The following is a 17,770-nucleotide window of genomic DNA, read 5'->3' as shown; positions in this document are numbered from 1 at the left end:
GAGAATTTATGCCCCTATTTATACATGACAAAACCTGCAGATTGATATTGCATATTGCTGCCTAATTTGTTGTCTATAACAATTACCAAATCCTATTCGTTTGTGGTTTTCCCTATTTCACTACCATTTAGGGTGTAAGTTACTTGTGCATTCTTGACCCCGCAGTGCATAACTTTGCATTTCTCTACAATACATTTAATCTGCCATTTTAGTGCCCAGTACCCCAATCCATCTACCCTCTGCAGCAAAGCAATATCCTGCTCACATTGTATTACTTTACATTCTGATTATTGCGAATAACAAAGTTCTTCCCAATGAATTCCTGAATATTATCCCTTAATAGCCCTTCAAATATTTTCCCAGTCACAGAAGTTAAGCTCACAGGTCTATAATTTCCAGGCAAGTATTTTGAACCCTTTTTAAATATAGGAACAACATTTGCCTTCCTCCAATCCTCTGGTACAATACCTGAAACAAAAGAATCTTGAAAGATTAAATACAGAGGTTCACTTTTTTCCCCACTTAGCTCCTTAAATACTCGTGGTGAATACAGTCCGGCCCCAGAGCTTTATTTACATGAATTGTCTTTAAAGGGAAACTCCAGTGCCAGAAAAACGATCCGTTTTTCTGGCACTGGAGGGTCCCTCTCCCTCCCACCCACCAATCCCCGGTTACTGAAGGGGTGAAAACCCCTTCAGTGACTTACCTGGGACAGCGGCGATGTCCCTCGCCGCTGTCTCCGCCTCCGCGACGCTCCTCCTAGTGATTACATCGGCCGGTGGGCGAGACTGATCTCGCTCACCGGCCGAGGAGACCTAATGCGCATGCGCGGAAATTCCGCGCATGCGCATTACGTCCCCCCATAGGAAAGCATTGAAAAATCATTTCAATGCTTTCCTATGGGGTTTTGAGCGACGCTGGAGGTCCTCACACAGCGTGAGGACGTCCAGCGACGCTCTAGCACAGGAAACCTGTGCTAGAACCCAGGAAGTGACCTCTAGTGGCTGTCTAATAGACAGCCACTAGAGGTGGAGTTAACCCTGCAATGTAAATATTGCAGTTTATGAAAAACTGCAATAATTACACTTGCAGGGTTAAGGGTAGTGGGAGTTGGCACCCAGACCACTCCAATGAGCAGAAGTGGTCTGGGTGCCTACAGTGTCCCTTTAACTGCTGTAGCACCTTAGCAGCAATCATTTGCATATCCCTTGCCATAGGATCTTCATTAATATATACTGAAGAAAAATAGTTCTTTAAAATTTCTGCCTTTTTCTAGGCTTCATTAACTAACAGATCCATATCTGTTTCCAGTGTACCTACACTTTCATTTTTTGTTTTTTTAGAATTGATGTAAATTGAATTGATGTAATTGATGTAAAAACGTTGGGGTTGGTTTTGCATTATTTTCCTATCAATTACTCATTTTCTAGTTTAGCTACTTTAATTACCTTTTTGCAAGTATTACTTGTTTCCGTATGTCTTATAGAGGATGCCTCTGAATTGTCCAATTTAAATGCTTTAAATGACCTTTTCTTACTTTTAATCTCTTGTTTTACTTCTCTACTAAGCTACATTGGTTTCAATTATTATTTTTTTATATTTATTACCCAATGGTACGTACGGAGAAATGTACCTTTCTAATATTTGTCTGAATAGTTTCAATTTATCCTGGGTTTTTTTTAACTAAGGAGTTTATGCCAGTAGATATGTTGTAGCGCTGCCCTAATGTTATTGAAAAGAGCTTTTAACCCCTTAAGGACACATGACGTGTGTGACATGTCATGATTCCCTTTTATTCCAGAAGTTTGGTCCTTAAGGGGTTAAATACGTTTTAGTATAGGTGCTTTTGCTTTTTTGGAGTTTATTTAAAAAAAATAACCATATTGTGATCAGCATTTCCCAAATGCAACCATACTTGAATGTTGGTCAAAAGATCAACATTGTTTGTTATAACGAGATCCAGACAAGCATGCTTTCTAGTTGGTGCTTGTACCAGTTGTGACATGAAGGTGTCATTTAACACATTCAAAAAACTGATCCCCCTTGCTGAAGTACTAGTCATTCTATCCCAAATTTATGTCCGGGTAATTAAAATCTCCAATAATTAACGTGTTACCCAGATTTGCAGCTTTCCTAATTTGCTCTAATAGCTGTTCTTCCTCATTAATATTTACATTAGGTGTGCTTTAACTGCAGACTTTCAGCTTTAATTTGAGGGTATTTAAATCCAAATCAGGTGAACGGTGTAGGGATTACAACAGTTTTTATATGTGCCTCCCACTTTTTAAGGGACCAAAAGTAATGGGACAATTGGCTGCTCAGCTGTTCCATGGCCAGGTGTATGTTATTCCCTCATTATCCCATTTACAAGGAGCAGATAAAAGCTCCATAGTTCATTTCAAGTGTGCTATTTGCATTTGGAATCTGTTGCTGTCAACTCTCAATATGAGATCCAAAGAGCTGTCACTATCAGTAAAGCAAGCCATCATTAGGCTGAAAAAACAAAACAAACCCATCAGATAGATAGCAAACATTAGGTGTGGCCAAATCAACTGTTTGGAACATCCTTAAAAAGAAAGAACACACCGGTGAGCTCAGCAACACCAAAAGACCCAGAAGACCACAGAAAACAACAGTGGTGGATGACTGAAGAATTATTTTCCTGGTGAAGAAAACACCCTTCACAACAGTTGGCCAGATCAAGAACACTCTCCAGGAGGTAGGTGTATGTGTGTCAAAGTCAACAATCAAGACTTCACAAGAGTGAATACAGAGGGTTCACCACAAGATGTAAACCATTGGTGAGCCTCAAAAACAGGAAGGGCAGATTAGAGTTTGCCAAACAACATCTAAAAAAGCCTTCACAGTTCTGGAACATCCTATGGACAGATGAGACCAAGATCAACTTGTACCAGAGTGATGGGAAGAGAAGAGTATGGAGAAGGAAAGGAACTGCTCATGATCCAAAGCATACCACCTCATCAGTGAAGCATGGTGGTGGTAGTGTCATGGCGTGGGCATGTATGGCTGCCAATGGAACTGGTTCTCTTGTATTTATTGATGATGTGACTGCTGACAAAAGCAGCAGGATGAATTCTGAAGTGTTTCGGGCAATATTATCTGCTCATATTCAGCCAAATACTTCAGAACTCATTGGACGGTGCTTCACAGTGCAGATGGACAATGGCCCGAAGCATACTGCAAAAGCAACCAAAGAGTTTAAGGGAAAGAAGTGGAATGTTATGCAATGGCCAAGTCAATCACCTGACCCGAATCCGATTGAGCATGCATTTTACTTGATGAAGACAAAACTGAAGGGAAAATGCCCCAAGAACAAGCAGGAACTGAAGACAGTTGCAGTAGAGGCCTGGCAGAGCATCACCAGGGATGAAACCCAGCGTCTGGTGATGTCTACGCTTTCCAGACTTCAGGCTGTAATTGACTGCAAGGGATTTGCAACCATGTATTAAAAAGTGAAAATTTGATTTATGACTGTTAATCTGTCCCATTACTTTTGGTCCCTTAAAAAGTGGGAGGCACATATACAAACTGTTGTAATTCCTACACCGTTCACCTGATTTGGATGTAAATAGCCTCAAATTAAAGCTGAAAGTCTGCAGTTCAAGCACATCTTGTTTGTTTCATTTCAAACCCATTGTGTTGGTGTATAGAGCCAAAAAGATTAGAATTGTGTCGATGTTCCAATATTTATGGACCTGACTGTATCCCAACCAATAACTGATTTTCCTCCGTTTGCCCCATGCAGATATCTACCCATAAAGCTTCCAGCTTCTACATTGTAACACTATCTGACAGTAATCCCTGAATAAACCTTCACATGTATATGTTTTTGTTTTTTTTAAGTAAGACAACCTGAGATATAAACCTTTTACCACCAATCTATGCCAAATTAAAATACATTTTTTTTTTTAAAAATGGTGATTTTTTTGACACACCTAGCAATTTAGAAATACATGTACGGAGAACTTTAAGGGTTACTGCCCAAGAACACCACAATATGTGTTCAGCAACATCTCCTAAGTACAGTGATGCCCCCCATGTATATGTGTGTCGGGTTCTTTGGGGGTTAAAATACCTTATTTGGAGGGTGCACATTCCAGTTTTCCAACTTGGAATTTTCCCAGATGGTCATCATGCACCCATGTCCTATTTGGGACATTTCTGAAGCTGGCCAATGTAATATACTTCATCAAACCATATATTTTTGAAAAGTAGACACCCTAGGGTATTTAACATGGTGATATTTTAACACTTTCCATGCACTAATTCTACACCAGTCTTTGTCAGACTTTTGGGTAGTAATTTTCTTGTGTTTTTTTTTAGCTCACATTGTATTTTAGGTATGAATTCTCAGTTCTTGTTATGTGTTACTGACAAAGAACACCCCAATATGTGTTCAGCAACATCTCCAGAGTACAACAGTGTCCCCAATGTATAGGTTTTATGAGGTTTTCTATGAGTTTTTGCAAACTTACAGGGGTCAAATATACGGCTTTCCCTTTCTCCATGTTTGCACACTGAATGCCAGATTGGTTTGCTGGGCCTATGTTGCCTTTGAGACCGTATAGTAGCCAAGGAATGAAGACTAACCCCATCTTGGCATCCCATTTGTAAAAGTAGACAACCCACGGTATTCAAAATGGGGTATGTCCAGTCTGTCCAAAGTTAGGAGGGCCCACAGCAAAGCTCTTACCACCTTCCCAGCATCTCCCTGTCAAAATCTCGTGAGTCCCACGCCGTCAGAGCGTGGCCACGGGTTACCATGGCAACACTCCGCGTGGCACGCAGGCCACAAAATTTAGACAGGGGAGCTGAGGGAGCTGCTGGGAAGGTAAGTAAGAGCTTGCTGCGGGCCCCCCACTGCACAATCCTTGCCACTGGACCACCAGGGAATGTCATATCCCCCCTCCCTGGCCAAGTAAGAAGCAGGGAGGGGGGGGACTAAAAATCAATTTAAAAATGATTAATATTAAAAATAAAAATGCCCCCCCCCCCCATTTACACACATTTCATACCTACTCAAACACATTACATTCACTATATACACACACACACACACACACACACTGCATTCACTATACACACACACACTAATCCAATATATATATATTCTTGAAAACATAAATTCTGACTGGCATGTATATTTTGTGCATTTACCTTAATAAACAAAAATAATAATAATCATGTTCAGTTAACAGTAGATTTGTGTAGAAATTGTTTATTTTTTTCAAATGGTAAATGTACAGAATATCGGTAAGTTATCGGCTATCGGCCTGAAAGTTCACAGATTATCAGTATCGGCTGTAAAAAAAAAAAAAAATCAATATTGGTTGAATATATATATATATATATATATATATATATATATATATATTTGTGTAAGGGGCAAATATCCGTATATGGAGTAAGGATCCAGCATAAGCGTAGGATAGTATAAAGGGAGCAAGTCGGTTGTGGTGTGCCGAGACCGACGATACGGTAGGCCTGTAAATAAAGAGGGCAAAAATGAATAATCAAAGATTTAATACAGTCAACAAATATATACAAATTAACCAGACATTTCCTTAAATGCATTACAGTATTTAATTCCTGGAAGAATTTTGAAGGTAGGAATCTAGGACCGAAAGTGGACACCATTTGTTGTGGGTAGGATAGTATGTTATCTCTACTGTTGGTCCGTGTTGACTCGTTTCAGAATGTGGTAGAGCCAATAGGTAATGATATATGTGTTTACGTACGTGGGATCGTTGAAGACAATGATCTGTCTGAGTGGTGGTGATGGTAATGGATTCTCAGGCCTGAGAAAGGCATCAAAGGCAATGTGCATGGCTGTTAATGGCCGACTTGGTAGTATAATTGAATGGTTGTAGATCTAATAGGTCCGATAAGGATGAAAAGTTGGATGGCTATTGGTAATCTCTGAGAGGAACGTGGGGTAATGGATTCCTGAAAACCTCTGAGTATATTCTTGTCTGGTATGATAGCATGAAGTTATGGTAGTTTTGGCCATAGGTTATCCTGTGTTGTTGAATGCCTGTAAAATATATAATTAATGGTGTGTGAGATAGTTTAAGTTTAAGGTGGCAAAAAGAAGCAAAACCTAGGAGAAATGTTATGTCGTGGTCCAATGAGATTCTTTAAGCCAGGTGAAAAGCTGTGTTATGTGTTCTACAAGTGTGGGACGAAAGTGCTAGGTGGGATAGTGCATGCTATGCTGCATGAGTATGTCTAATCCATGATTTTGTCTCTGGAACGAAAGCGTGGCCGTGACTGTATGGGCAGCTGTAGGAAGCGTATGATGAACATGCCTGGAATATAAATGAGACAATTGTCGGCAGGGATGTATACCCCCATCTGGTACATGAAAGTGAAATGTGATAAGTGGCCAACCAAGTGAGTTCCCCAGAAATATCATGACCTTATGGATGAGTAGTGGCATTTGTTGATGATATGACATGTGCCTAGTTGTCTGAGTAACAACGGATTGATGACCCTGACCATGATTTACCCCATGCCACAGCAGCTGCTACAATGGGGTAGATCTCCCAAAGGGGCTGAGGTGGTGGAAAAATTTCCAAACCTGGATGCCATGGCCAACAGCCCCAAAGCAATCGTTCCCGGTAGATCGCTGCCAAACCCGTGGTAGACGCCGCGTCTGACCATCTGGTTGGAGAAGTGTCAGACAATCCTGGAAGGAACATGCTTTTACCATGCCAAGTGGTTAAGACATTCCCCCCCATGTGCAGGTCTGCTGTTGCTGAGGTGTCTAGGGACATCCTCTGATTGTCATGTTGGAAGTGTGGAAAAAAGGGGAAAGTACTCTGGATGTGAAAGTGTGGTCTTGTGGTATGATTGGCATGGCAAAATTAAGTAACCTGGTAGGGATTGTAGTTCCTTGCAGTTGTAAGTACTAAGCAGGAGGTAGTGATTGATGTAGTTGAGAATGTTCCCTATTTGTCTTGTGGTAACTTGTGTATGAATGCGTGTATGGATGCCGACTCAAGTCATATGCCCAGTAATGTGATGATAGTGTCTGGGCCTTCTGTTTCTTATGGGGTACTGGGACGCCCAAGTGGTCAACCAGACTAAGCTGCCATGAGGCTTCTAGTGAAAAATATGTTATCTTTGATCAACAAGAAGTCTTCTAAATAGTGTATGACTGTAAGACCTCTGGATATGTTATCATAACCAGCACAGAGTATCTGCGAATATCGATAGTAGGCTAATCTGTAACTCGAAAGTTGAGCGGGGAAAGGATTGCCCAATTTATGCCATGTAAGTGCCAGTGTGTAGGGTAGATGGTAGCCGTTTACTGCGTTGATGATATTGGTCTTACTTAACCAAGCTTCAACCCATGCTTGAGTGATAGTTGTAAAGGTAGATCAATGGTGTTGTATAGTAAGGAAACTCCTCGGAGGGTATGAGGGAGTTGAGACTTTGGGTAGCGGAGGTGTGTGGTGCCAATAAGTCTATGGTTAGTCTTTGTTTAAGGGAAGATTCCTTGTGACAATACCAATGTGTTTGTGTTTGGTGCCATGCTGTAAATGGTGGAGATTGGAAGACCCCTCTGCAAATCTTGGCTATGAGTGTGTTTACAGCCAATGGTTTTGTTGTGCTGACTGTAAGTGAGGGCATGCTATATTCCTTGAAGGTGTATCTATGATACCTGTATGGGAGCCCTTTGAAGCTCCAGAGCTTTAGTAAATCTACTACAAGTCTGGAAGGGTGATGAGTCAGTAGTGTTGAAAATGCATTGGTGTGTACAGATGGTGAGTACGTTATTTGTAAGTTGTATTGGGACACATGGTTTGTCATGTGCCCTGAACCATTTGAACATATATGCAACAGTCTATATGCAATGCAACTACTCATATCAATGGTCTCTGGTAGTTCAGAGGTGCTGGTACCTTGAGCCTGAGAGTGCTCGTCCATTTGTTTGGGACAAAATCCCTTCTGTATGGGTACCTGCACAAATAAACATCTTTACATATTCCAAATGCCAACCCAACCAAGGGATGGTCAGTTCCCGATTTACCTGGAATCCCTGGATCTGACCATCACAGATACATCATACATATATATGCTTGCTTCCCCAATTTGCTGACATCATACGTGCAGGGTTAACTTCTTGTGTGTCATAAGAATTGATTGTACCAGGTAACCGAGTTTCGGTTGGTGCTGGTTGTACAGTAGTGTGAGGCCCAGCCTTGTGTGGGCTGTGGTGACCAATTCGAGATTGCCAGTCTGTCATAAATTTTTTGGCTCATGAGTTTATGAGTGAGGCTAGCATAGCCTGGGTGTCACCTGAGTTGATGTAGCTGGGCCTTCCCCTGCCTCCGTGTTGTCCGTTGATGTATGGAGGAGTTTGAATAACTCTGCTTTCCTTGCTGTAGCAGGGTAGGGGGATTTGTCACCTCCTTAGGTCGGTGGTAATGTGTGGGATCGTCCAGGATCTGATTGTTGCTGGACTAGCAACATCTCCTCTGCTTGAAGGTGTATCAATTCTAGCCGGGGTGTTAGGAAGAGGTGATTCTTCACCATCTTTTTGAGAAATACTTAAATAACAATAAAGATTGCAATTATTATTTGTACCCAGGGTTCCTGTACTGGCTTGCTAGCTAAGCCGTAAGGCGAAACGATTAGGCTTGGTGTTTTTTTTTTTTGGTGACTGGTGAGGCCCTGCTATTTGCCAAGTGGCTTGAGAGGCTCTATGCATGCTTGGCGCGAGTGGATTTTGTGTGGCCACCGAATGTTGTGGCAGGATGTTGGCCTCTCGGTGACAGTAACCAGAAAATAGGAAGGGGAGTGACAGGTGAGGTCCTCTCTATGATACAATGCGAGGCGGCTAGCTCACGAGTGGCCCGAGGGGTGTATGCCTCCGAGTGTGAGGCGGGGTGTTGGCCTCGCGGGACCACTAACCGCAGCATAATGCAGAGAAAAAAGTGGGTAATACCTATTGGGCCCTAGAACTCTAATTGCCAGTATACTATTACTATTCCAGGGAAGGTAAGAGATGAATAACTACGTGAGCAGGTGTATGTACCTGGTAGTATGGTATTGAACCTGACAATCCGTATAGGTTTTTTAGTAGTAACTGTAACCTGAATGGATAAAACTGTATGGCATAAGGAAATATGGCATAGACCAAGCTTATCTTAATACGTACAGTATATGTGAAAAGTAAAGTGCCGTAATGTGTAAATATTAAACATCGTAGCCATACTGGTTAAATATGTATCAATCTTAACCCATTAAGTGCCGTATGTACAAGTGAAAATGTGGTCTGTCCCCACTTTGTATGTTGTATGTCCCCTTGCTAGGGGAAAATCTGTTGCGTGAGCAGCGTGCTGTGAAAAATGTATGTGAACAATATTACCAGTTACATATATACAGATGCGTCTGCTACTGTGTAATAATATATGTATTTATACCAGATGTTGATATAGTGCTTGCTATGTGAATTGTTGTATGTCTTATTGAATGGTAAGGGTCAGTGAACATGGTGTTGCAAAATGGAAGTGCACTGGAGATCTGCCGAGTGCCCTATAGGTGGCAGTGTAGTTGGATACTGATTGGTATGTGAAATTTTGTTTGTCTGTTGACCTATAAGTGTCAGTGTTTTGGTGTTTGTAAAACCCCATGAAAATTGTCAATGTACTTGACAGACCTGTAGGTGGCAGTGTTGATAGAACCACTGTTGGTCTTGATGTGAAATGTATATTATTGTGAATTAAACCTGAAGTTGAGCCCGTGCTGGAGTTTAATTTATGGTTTATGGTTTATGGTTAAAACAATCTTATGTGTAATTTATATTGGCTGGTAAATTGTATATGACATGTGAAGACCGTTTTGCTGTTGACCAGTAGGGGTCAGAAATGCTGATTGTATGTTAAAATACCCTTTAACCTCTTAAGGACCAAACTTCTGGAATAAAAGGGGATCATTACATGTCACACATGTCATGTGTCCTTAAGGGGTTAATCCTACCATTTGACAGATAGGAGTCAGTATAAAAGCGAAAATGCTGTAGTTAGTTTGCTTATGAAGTGAAATAAAGTCTGAGAAGCCTATAGCATACCGATTGACCGGTAGGGGTCAGTATGTAGGTGAAAATGCCGTGGTTAGTTGGTTTGTACATGAAATGCAATAATGTCTGAGAAGCCTGTAGTACACTGAATGACCGGTAGGGGTCAGTGTGTAGGCGCAAATGCAGTGGTTCGTTGGTTTGTACATAAAAAGCAAAAACGTCTAAGAAGCCTGTAGTTCACCGAATGACTGATAGGGGTCAGTGTGTAGGTGAAAAATGCAGTGGTTTGTTGGTTTGTACATGAAATGCAATAATGTCTGAGAAGCCTGTAGTACACCAAATGACCAGTAGGGGTCAGTGTGTAGGCGCAAATGCAGTGGTTCGTTGATTTGTACATGAAATGTGATAATGTCTAAGACGCCTGTAGTACACCAAAAACCGGTAGGGGTCAGTGTGTAGGTGAAAATGCAGTGGTTTATTGGTTTGTACATGAAAATGCAAAAAACGTCTAAGACGCCTGTAGTACACCGAATGACCGATAGGGGTCAGTGTGTAGGTGAAAAATGCGGTGGTTGGTTGGTTTTTACATGAAATGCAATAATGTCTGAGAAGCCTGTAGTACACTGAATGACCGGTAGGGGTCAGTGTGTAGGCGAAAATGCAGTGGTTTGTTGGTTTGTACATGAAATGCGATAATGTCTAAGAAGCCTGTAGTACACCCAAAGACCGGTAGGGGGTTTAAACGAATGATATGCATGAACATGCAATGGTTTTAGAACAGACTTAGACAAAATGCAGCTGTAAAGTGAGGACCTGACCCGTGCATGGTGCCGTGGGACTGATGCCTGGTGTAACGGGTAGGTCGACTTACGGTTTGTGAGTCACTTGGACACCATCCACGGCGATGGATTGAAGAAAGAAGGTGGTAGGCCGGAAAAGCCTGTGGCTGGATTCCTGACACAGCTCTGCTTAGAAAACCTCATGGAGTAATCAGGTAAAATGGCGTCTGGATGACCCGGAAGTGGAAATCATTCTGATGCTGACCTCAAGCGATATGAGTCAGGTAAGGGGTGTCCCTTATATAGGGGAGTGAATTAAATTTAAGCCCCTCCCACAAATACAGGCCAAACGGCCTTAATACATTATATATATATATATATATATATATATATATATATATATATATATATATATATATATACACACACACACGATATATATATATATATATATATATATATATATATATATATATATATATATATATATATAGGTTATATATATATATATATATATACACACATACACACACACACACACACACATACTTATTTCCTCTATATGTATAATATATTATAATTAAAGCATTTTATCATATATTATCCAAATATAATGCATATTTATGATTTCATTATAAGTGTATTTTGAGAGATATGTGTATACATCTCAAAGTACACTTATAATGAAATCATATATATGCATTATATATGTGTAATTTATTATAAAATGCTTTCATTATTTTATATTATATATATTTATATATATATATTTTTACATTTTAGCAGCCTGGGGGACTGTCTGACAGGCAGCTCCTAGACTGTGGCGATGTGATCATGGTGATCACATGGCCCTGGAGGGCCGGGGTGGCGGAAGCAGCTGCAGGGGGACAGCTGGGGTCTCTGGCAGTCCCCCCGACTGTAATCGCCAGTCCAGGTAACTCCAGGGAGATCCTATTAACGACCATTTTTTGTAGGACACGCGGTTGTTAAGTAGATTTTATATATATATATATATATATATATATATAATCTCCCAGTTTAAAAAAAAAAAAAAAAACATTTATAATTTGTATTACTTTTCTTAAAGTTTGTATTAGTCTCTCTTAATGATGCTTTCTCGATTTTTATCTTTTTATGTCTTAACCTTAAAAGATGTTTTAGCCACATATACCTTTAAATACTGTTCGTTACATAAACATGCAAGGATTTGTTTTAGCTTTATGTACCTATTTTGTTTGTTACGAAAATCTCTAAGGATTTTTTTTTCCACCCTATGGAAATGTTGTATCACCCACAATACATCACTGCTATGATCCTGTTGTTTTCATACTTTTATGAGGAATAATATATTTGCCTATATGTGAATTCTCTCGTATTGCAAGGCTTGAAAAATGTTGTTGAGGTTCACTAGTCACAGGAACAAACCATGAATCAGAAAGAACAAAAGCCACTAATTCATAAAAAAACAAAAAATGTAACCATGGAAAAAACAAAAGCAAAACACAATATGACAAACTGAAAATGTTCAGCTCGAAATATACCTGATCAAAAAGCTTGGTTCCATCAGCTCCAGCCGCTCTCATCAACTCTTCTTCGCCCCCAGGATGATACTCCATGTATTGACTGACATTATACACCAAACCTGCACATAATAATGATACAAATAATAAACAATTTGTGATAGAATTACAAGTATACTTCCACAATGGTACTGAATATTAGAGTAACTTTTATGGCAGATGTGTTTCTAATCATTTGCAAACTAGTAAGATAATCCTGTGAGGATATTTATGGGGTGATACATATAAAAAAAAATCATATTTTCATAAACAAGTTATCAAAAATTACTTTAATAATTTTTATTAAATCAAAAATTTTTATTTTGGCACGGTTTCTCCAATTCATTTTTTTTAAAGCTGAGAATTACCCACCATTTTAATTTAATTCTCATAGATTCTGGAGTAAGTTTCATTAGAGGATTTTAATTTCACCCATTAAATCACAAATTATAAAAACAGCAATTTTACTTACCGTAAATTCCTTTTTTCTTTGTATAGTGGCAGTACTCACAGTTGGGATGTTCCTTCCTATCTGGGACAAGAAGCTCCCCCTTCTTCCGGTTTTTATGCCTGTGCTCCGCCTGCTGCCTCCATAAATCCTGTATGCCCTGTACACTCGCCAGTAATAAAAAAGAACCCAAACGGAGACAGAATCATGCAAAATTCATTTAATCTATACAAAAAGTGGAGGGAAAGCCAGTACTGCCACTATACAAAGAAAAAAGGAATTTACGGTAAGAAAAATTGCTGTTTTTCCCTTCGTATAGTGGCAGTACTCACAGTTGGGATATATCAAGATCCCCGTAAAAAAGAAAGGGTGGGAACTCAGCAGGCCACAGCTTGCAACACCTTACGCCCAAATTCAGCCTCAGATGATGAGAATATGTCCAGCCTATAATGCTTGATAAAGGTATGCAATGAAGACCAGGTAGCCGCTTTGCAGATGTCTTCAGGCGAAGCCGCAGCTCTTTCAGCCCATGAGGTAGCCATAGCCCTAGTCGAATGAGCCCTCAATGGAAATTTTAGGGGAATCCCTTTGGAGCGATAGGCCAACCTGATGGTATTGGTCAGCCATCTAGCTAATGAGGGTCCAGAGACAGCATTACCCACACCTTTGCCTTGAAAGTAGATGAAAAGATGATCTGAGGATCTAAACTCCCGAGTTTTATGAAGGTAACATTTCAGGGATCTCCTAACATCAAGGAAATGCCATTTCTCTTCCAGCTTAGACGTGGGCGATTGACAAAAGGCTGGCAGAACAATAGGCTGGTTGATTGCAGCACTTGAAATAACCTTAGGCAAAAAAGAAGGTCTGGGATGTAGAACTACTTTTTCTCGATGAAATATGGTGAATTCCGGCGAAGAAGATAGAGCTCGGATCTCACCAATTCTCCTAGCGGAGGTAATTGCCACCAGGAAGGCCGTCTTGAGGGTAAGGAATTTGATGGAGACTTGAAACAAAGGTTCAAAAGGAGGTTCACAAAGGGCTTGAAGAACCAGAGACAAGTCCCACGTAGGAAAGGAAACCAGCCTGGGAGGCCTCTTCAACCGTATGGACTTAATAAACCTTCGAACCAGAGGGTTAGAAGCAATATCCTGAACCAGGAAGTGACTAAGCGCAGAAATCTGGCCCTTGAGTGTGGATACCCCTAGGCCGGCTTCAAACCCATCTTGCAAAAAAGAAAGAATTTCCGGAACTGAGGCATTGGCCGGATCAGAATTCCGGGAACGACACCAGGTTCTGAACTTCATCCAAACCCTGAAATAGATTCTTGAAGTAGACGAGCGGACAGATGACAGCAAAACGTCACATAGACGGTCAGAAAGACCCTGACCTTGGAGTATCATCCTTGCAGCAACCATGCCGTCAGGTGAAACATTGACAGAGTTTCTTCTGGAAGCTTCACGTTCTCTAAAATGTGAGAAGAGACCGGGAGGTGCCAATGAGAGATGGCCATGTTTTCTACTTCCGAAAACCAACTTCTGTTCGGCCAGAAGGGCAGGACTGCCAGAATTCTTGCCTTCTCCCATCTTATTTTCTGAACAATTCTTGGGATAAGGGCTATAGGCGGGAAGACATAAGCCAGATCGAAAATCCAAGGGAACGATAGACCGTCTAGGACATCTGGGTAATCTTCTGAATGAAGTGACGCAAATCTCCGCACCTTTCTGTTCCTCCTTGTTGCCAACAAGTCCATCTCTGGCCTGCCGAAGCGTGCAACCAGCTCCAGAAAAACTTCGTTTGATAGAGCCCAGTCTGCTTGAGACCAATGTCTTCTGCTGAGGTCGTCTGCAATCACGTTTAGAGACCCTTTGATATGGGTAGCTGATATTGCGCGAAGATTCGCTTGGGCCCAAGACATTATGTGGTAGCAAAGATCTTGAAGAGCTTTGATCTTTGTGCCCCCTTGGTGATTCAAGTAGGCCACCGTAGTGGCGTTGTCCGACTGAATCCTCACCGACTGATTGGCGATGAGAGAACGGAAGGCAATTAGGGCTTCCCAGACCGCTTTTAACTCCCTGAAATTCGAGGAAGCGCATGCCTCTTCTTTGTTCCAAAGCCCTTGATGGAAATGAGAGCCTAGATGAGCGCCCCAACCCTTCTGGGAGGCATCTGTGGTTATTGTAATCCATCGTTTCAGAGCGAACGACAGGCCCTTTGAAATGTTGTCTCTTACTTTCCACCAGTTCAGTTGTCTTTTTACCGTGTCGGATAGACGGAATGGGGCGTCCAGATCTTCCTGTTTTCGCGTCCACTGGGACAGAATGTCCCACTGTAATGGTTTGGATTCCGCCTTTGCCCAGGCGACGGCCGGTATTGAAGACGTTAGGAGGCCTAGCAACCTCATAGCATCTCTGATTGAGCTTAGGTTTCTTTGCAGCTTTGATACTGCTTTGAAAATCCCCACCTGTTTCTTTTTTGGAAGAAAAAGAGATAGGGACTGGGAATCTATCCGAAGCCCCAGGAATACTAAACTCTGGGACGGGGTTAATTCGGACTTTCCCAGGTTCAGGATCCAACCGTGATCTTTTAAAACCTTCATTGCAATCTCTAGATGAAGTTCCAGCAGTTGCCTTGACTGTGCCTTCAGGAACCAATCGTCCAGATATGGAACGATTGCAATACCTTTCAGACGCAAAACTGCTGCCACGGGTGCCAGAATTTTTGTAAAAACTCGAGGAGCCGAAGATAGGCCAAAGGGAAGCGCCTTGAACTGCAAATGGAGAATCCTTCGCCTTCTCGTTAGAACTGCAAATCTGAGAAACTTCCTGGAAGGTTCTGCCACTGGAATATGCAGATAGGCGTCTTTTAAATCCAACTTTGCCATGAAATCTCCCTTTTGTAATATGTGTGTTACAGACAGAATGCTCTCCATACGGAACTTCTGGTATGGTATGCAGGTGTTGACTTGCTTTAGGTCTAGGATCGGACGAAAGGATCCATCTGGTTTTTGCACCAGGAAAAGACGTGAGTAGACTCCTTGAAATTCCCAACCTTTGGGTACCTTCTCCACTACATTTTTTCTTAAAAGGATGAGTGCTTCCGTAAGCAGGGCCTCTGATTTTACCTTTGAAGGATAGCTTGACAGAAGGAAGGATGGTCGAGGACTTGAAGAAAACTTTATCCTGTAACCTTCTGAAACGGTTCTTAAAATCCACCCATTTGAAGAACTTTTTCTCCATTCGTGGGAGAAGAACCGAAGGCGTCCTCCCACTCTTTTGGCGTCAAAACTTCCTCTTTTTATCTTGTTTGTTGAATTCATGCCTAGACCACTGGCTGTTATTGCCACCCTGTTTGTGGAACCTGCGAAACCGCCCTTGGTAACGAAAGGACCGCTGGTTCTTGTACTGGAATCTCTTATATCCCTGGGCTCTTGGTTCCAGCGGAAGGGCTTTCTTCGTATCTGACATTTGTTTAATAATGTCTTCCAAAGGGGTACCAAACAGCTTGTTCCTCTCGAAGGGTAATTCACATAACGCTGCCTTCGATGCTGAATCAGCTGTCCATGTACGAAGCCAAAGGGCCCTCCTGGCTACTGATGATAACCCCATAATTCTTGCTGAGAAACGAAGACACTCTTCAGCAGTATCCGAAAGGAATTCATTGGATAGCTTCAGCAGGAACATGAGATGGGAAGGGTCCATATCGGATTTTCCCATAAGGGAATCTTCCAGTGCGTGAAGCCAAACACTCTGGGCTCTGAGCACTGCTGAACCCGCAATTTCAGCTCTGCACTGAAAGCCTGCGGCCTGGTATATTCGTCTACATGAAGTTTCGGCTCTTTTGTCCATAGGATCCTTGAGGCCAGAGACTTCGCCAATAGGTATAGTGGTCTTTTTAGATAGTTGGGCAATTTGAATATCTACCTTAGGAAGATCTTCCCACTTTTCCTCAGACTGTAGTTTGAACAGTAGTTTAAAATGTTTTGAAATGAACGCCCGCCTTTCAGGATTCTTCCATTCCCTGTGAAGGAGATCCAATATTTTTGGAGACATAGGGAAACCTTTAACCTTCACATTGGTAGGTTCCGTCTCTTGAAAAGCCGCACTCACTTCTTTAATGAATCTTTTCAATTCTTCTGGTGGAAAACCCTCCTCCACACTAGAAGTCAGGCTGGAAATATCCGAAGGGGAAGAAAGGGAACATTCTCCAGAAGAGACGTCCGACTCAGAAGGGGATCTATTCCTCCTACGTTTTTTAGGCAATTTCTCTTGAATTGCAGGGTCTTTCTTCATGGTATCCTTAAAGGACTCAAATGTCTGGGACAAATTTTCCTGAAACCAGCTCAGGAAGGAAGTCATATCCGATTGTTTTGTTTTTTCAAGTAATTCAGAAGCGCACTGGTTACACGTCTTTTTACGACATCCGTCAGGTAGAGGAACAGCACATTCCAGACAACTTAAGTGCTTAGACTTGCTTGTGGCTTTTTTGGGCACAGAAGTAGACATCTTGTCCTTATCTGCCTTGTCCGGAGCTATAGGGCTGGACATATCTGTAAACCAGAATAAGGAAGCAATTAATAAAAATTTAAAATTTAAAATTTACGCATGCAATTTAATAGGTGATAAAGAGGAGAGTTTAAATAGTTAAACCTCACCTTTATCCACCTGAGATCCGTGCAGGAGGGCTGGTGACACGGAGAAACCGAACTGTACACCCACCTTTGGGGCCAGAAGGGTTTAGCACAGCTTATATACCGATTTTGAATTTCGCGCCAAAAAACTCCGGATCGCGCATGCGCAGTAGCGCGATACCGGGTCTGGTGGAACGCAACGCCACCCGGGCGTGCGTTCCACTGCTGTGCGCATGCGCAAGTCCCACGAGGAGGACCGCCCGGGAACTCCAAAGGGGAAGCCACATAAAAAGTCCTACCTGGTCTGGT

At 41.7% G+C, this 17,770-nt stretch overlaps 1 protein-coding gene across 1 annotated transcript in view; it reads right to left on the bottom strand.

The window, feature by feature from the left end:
• Positions 1–17,770, bottom strand: part of LOC134587017 (cytochrome b5 reductase 4) — a 267,126-nt gene that overhangs the window by 210,816 nt on the left and 38,540 nt on the right. Inside the window, exon 3 of the mRNA XM_063443061.1 lies at positions 12,369–12,469. Coding sequence (XP_063299131.1) covers positions 12,369–12,469 — 101 coding nt within the window. The remainder of the gene's footprint in view (positions 1–12,368; positions 12,470–17,770) is intronic.

This window comes from Pelobates fuscus, chromosome 2 (genome assembly GCF_036172605.1).
Source record: "Pelobates fuscus isolate aPelFus1 chromosome 2, aPelFus1.pri, whole genome shotgun sequence".
Taxonomy (NCBI): domain Eukaryota; kingdom Metazoa; phylum Chordata; class Amphibia; order Anura; family Pelobatidae; genus Pelobates; species Pelobates fuscus.
Note: the sequence above shows the minus strand (reverse complement) of the source record. Positions and strands in the feature narration are given on the sequence as shown.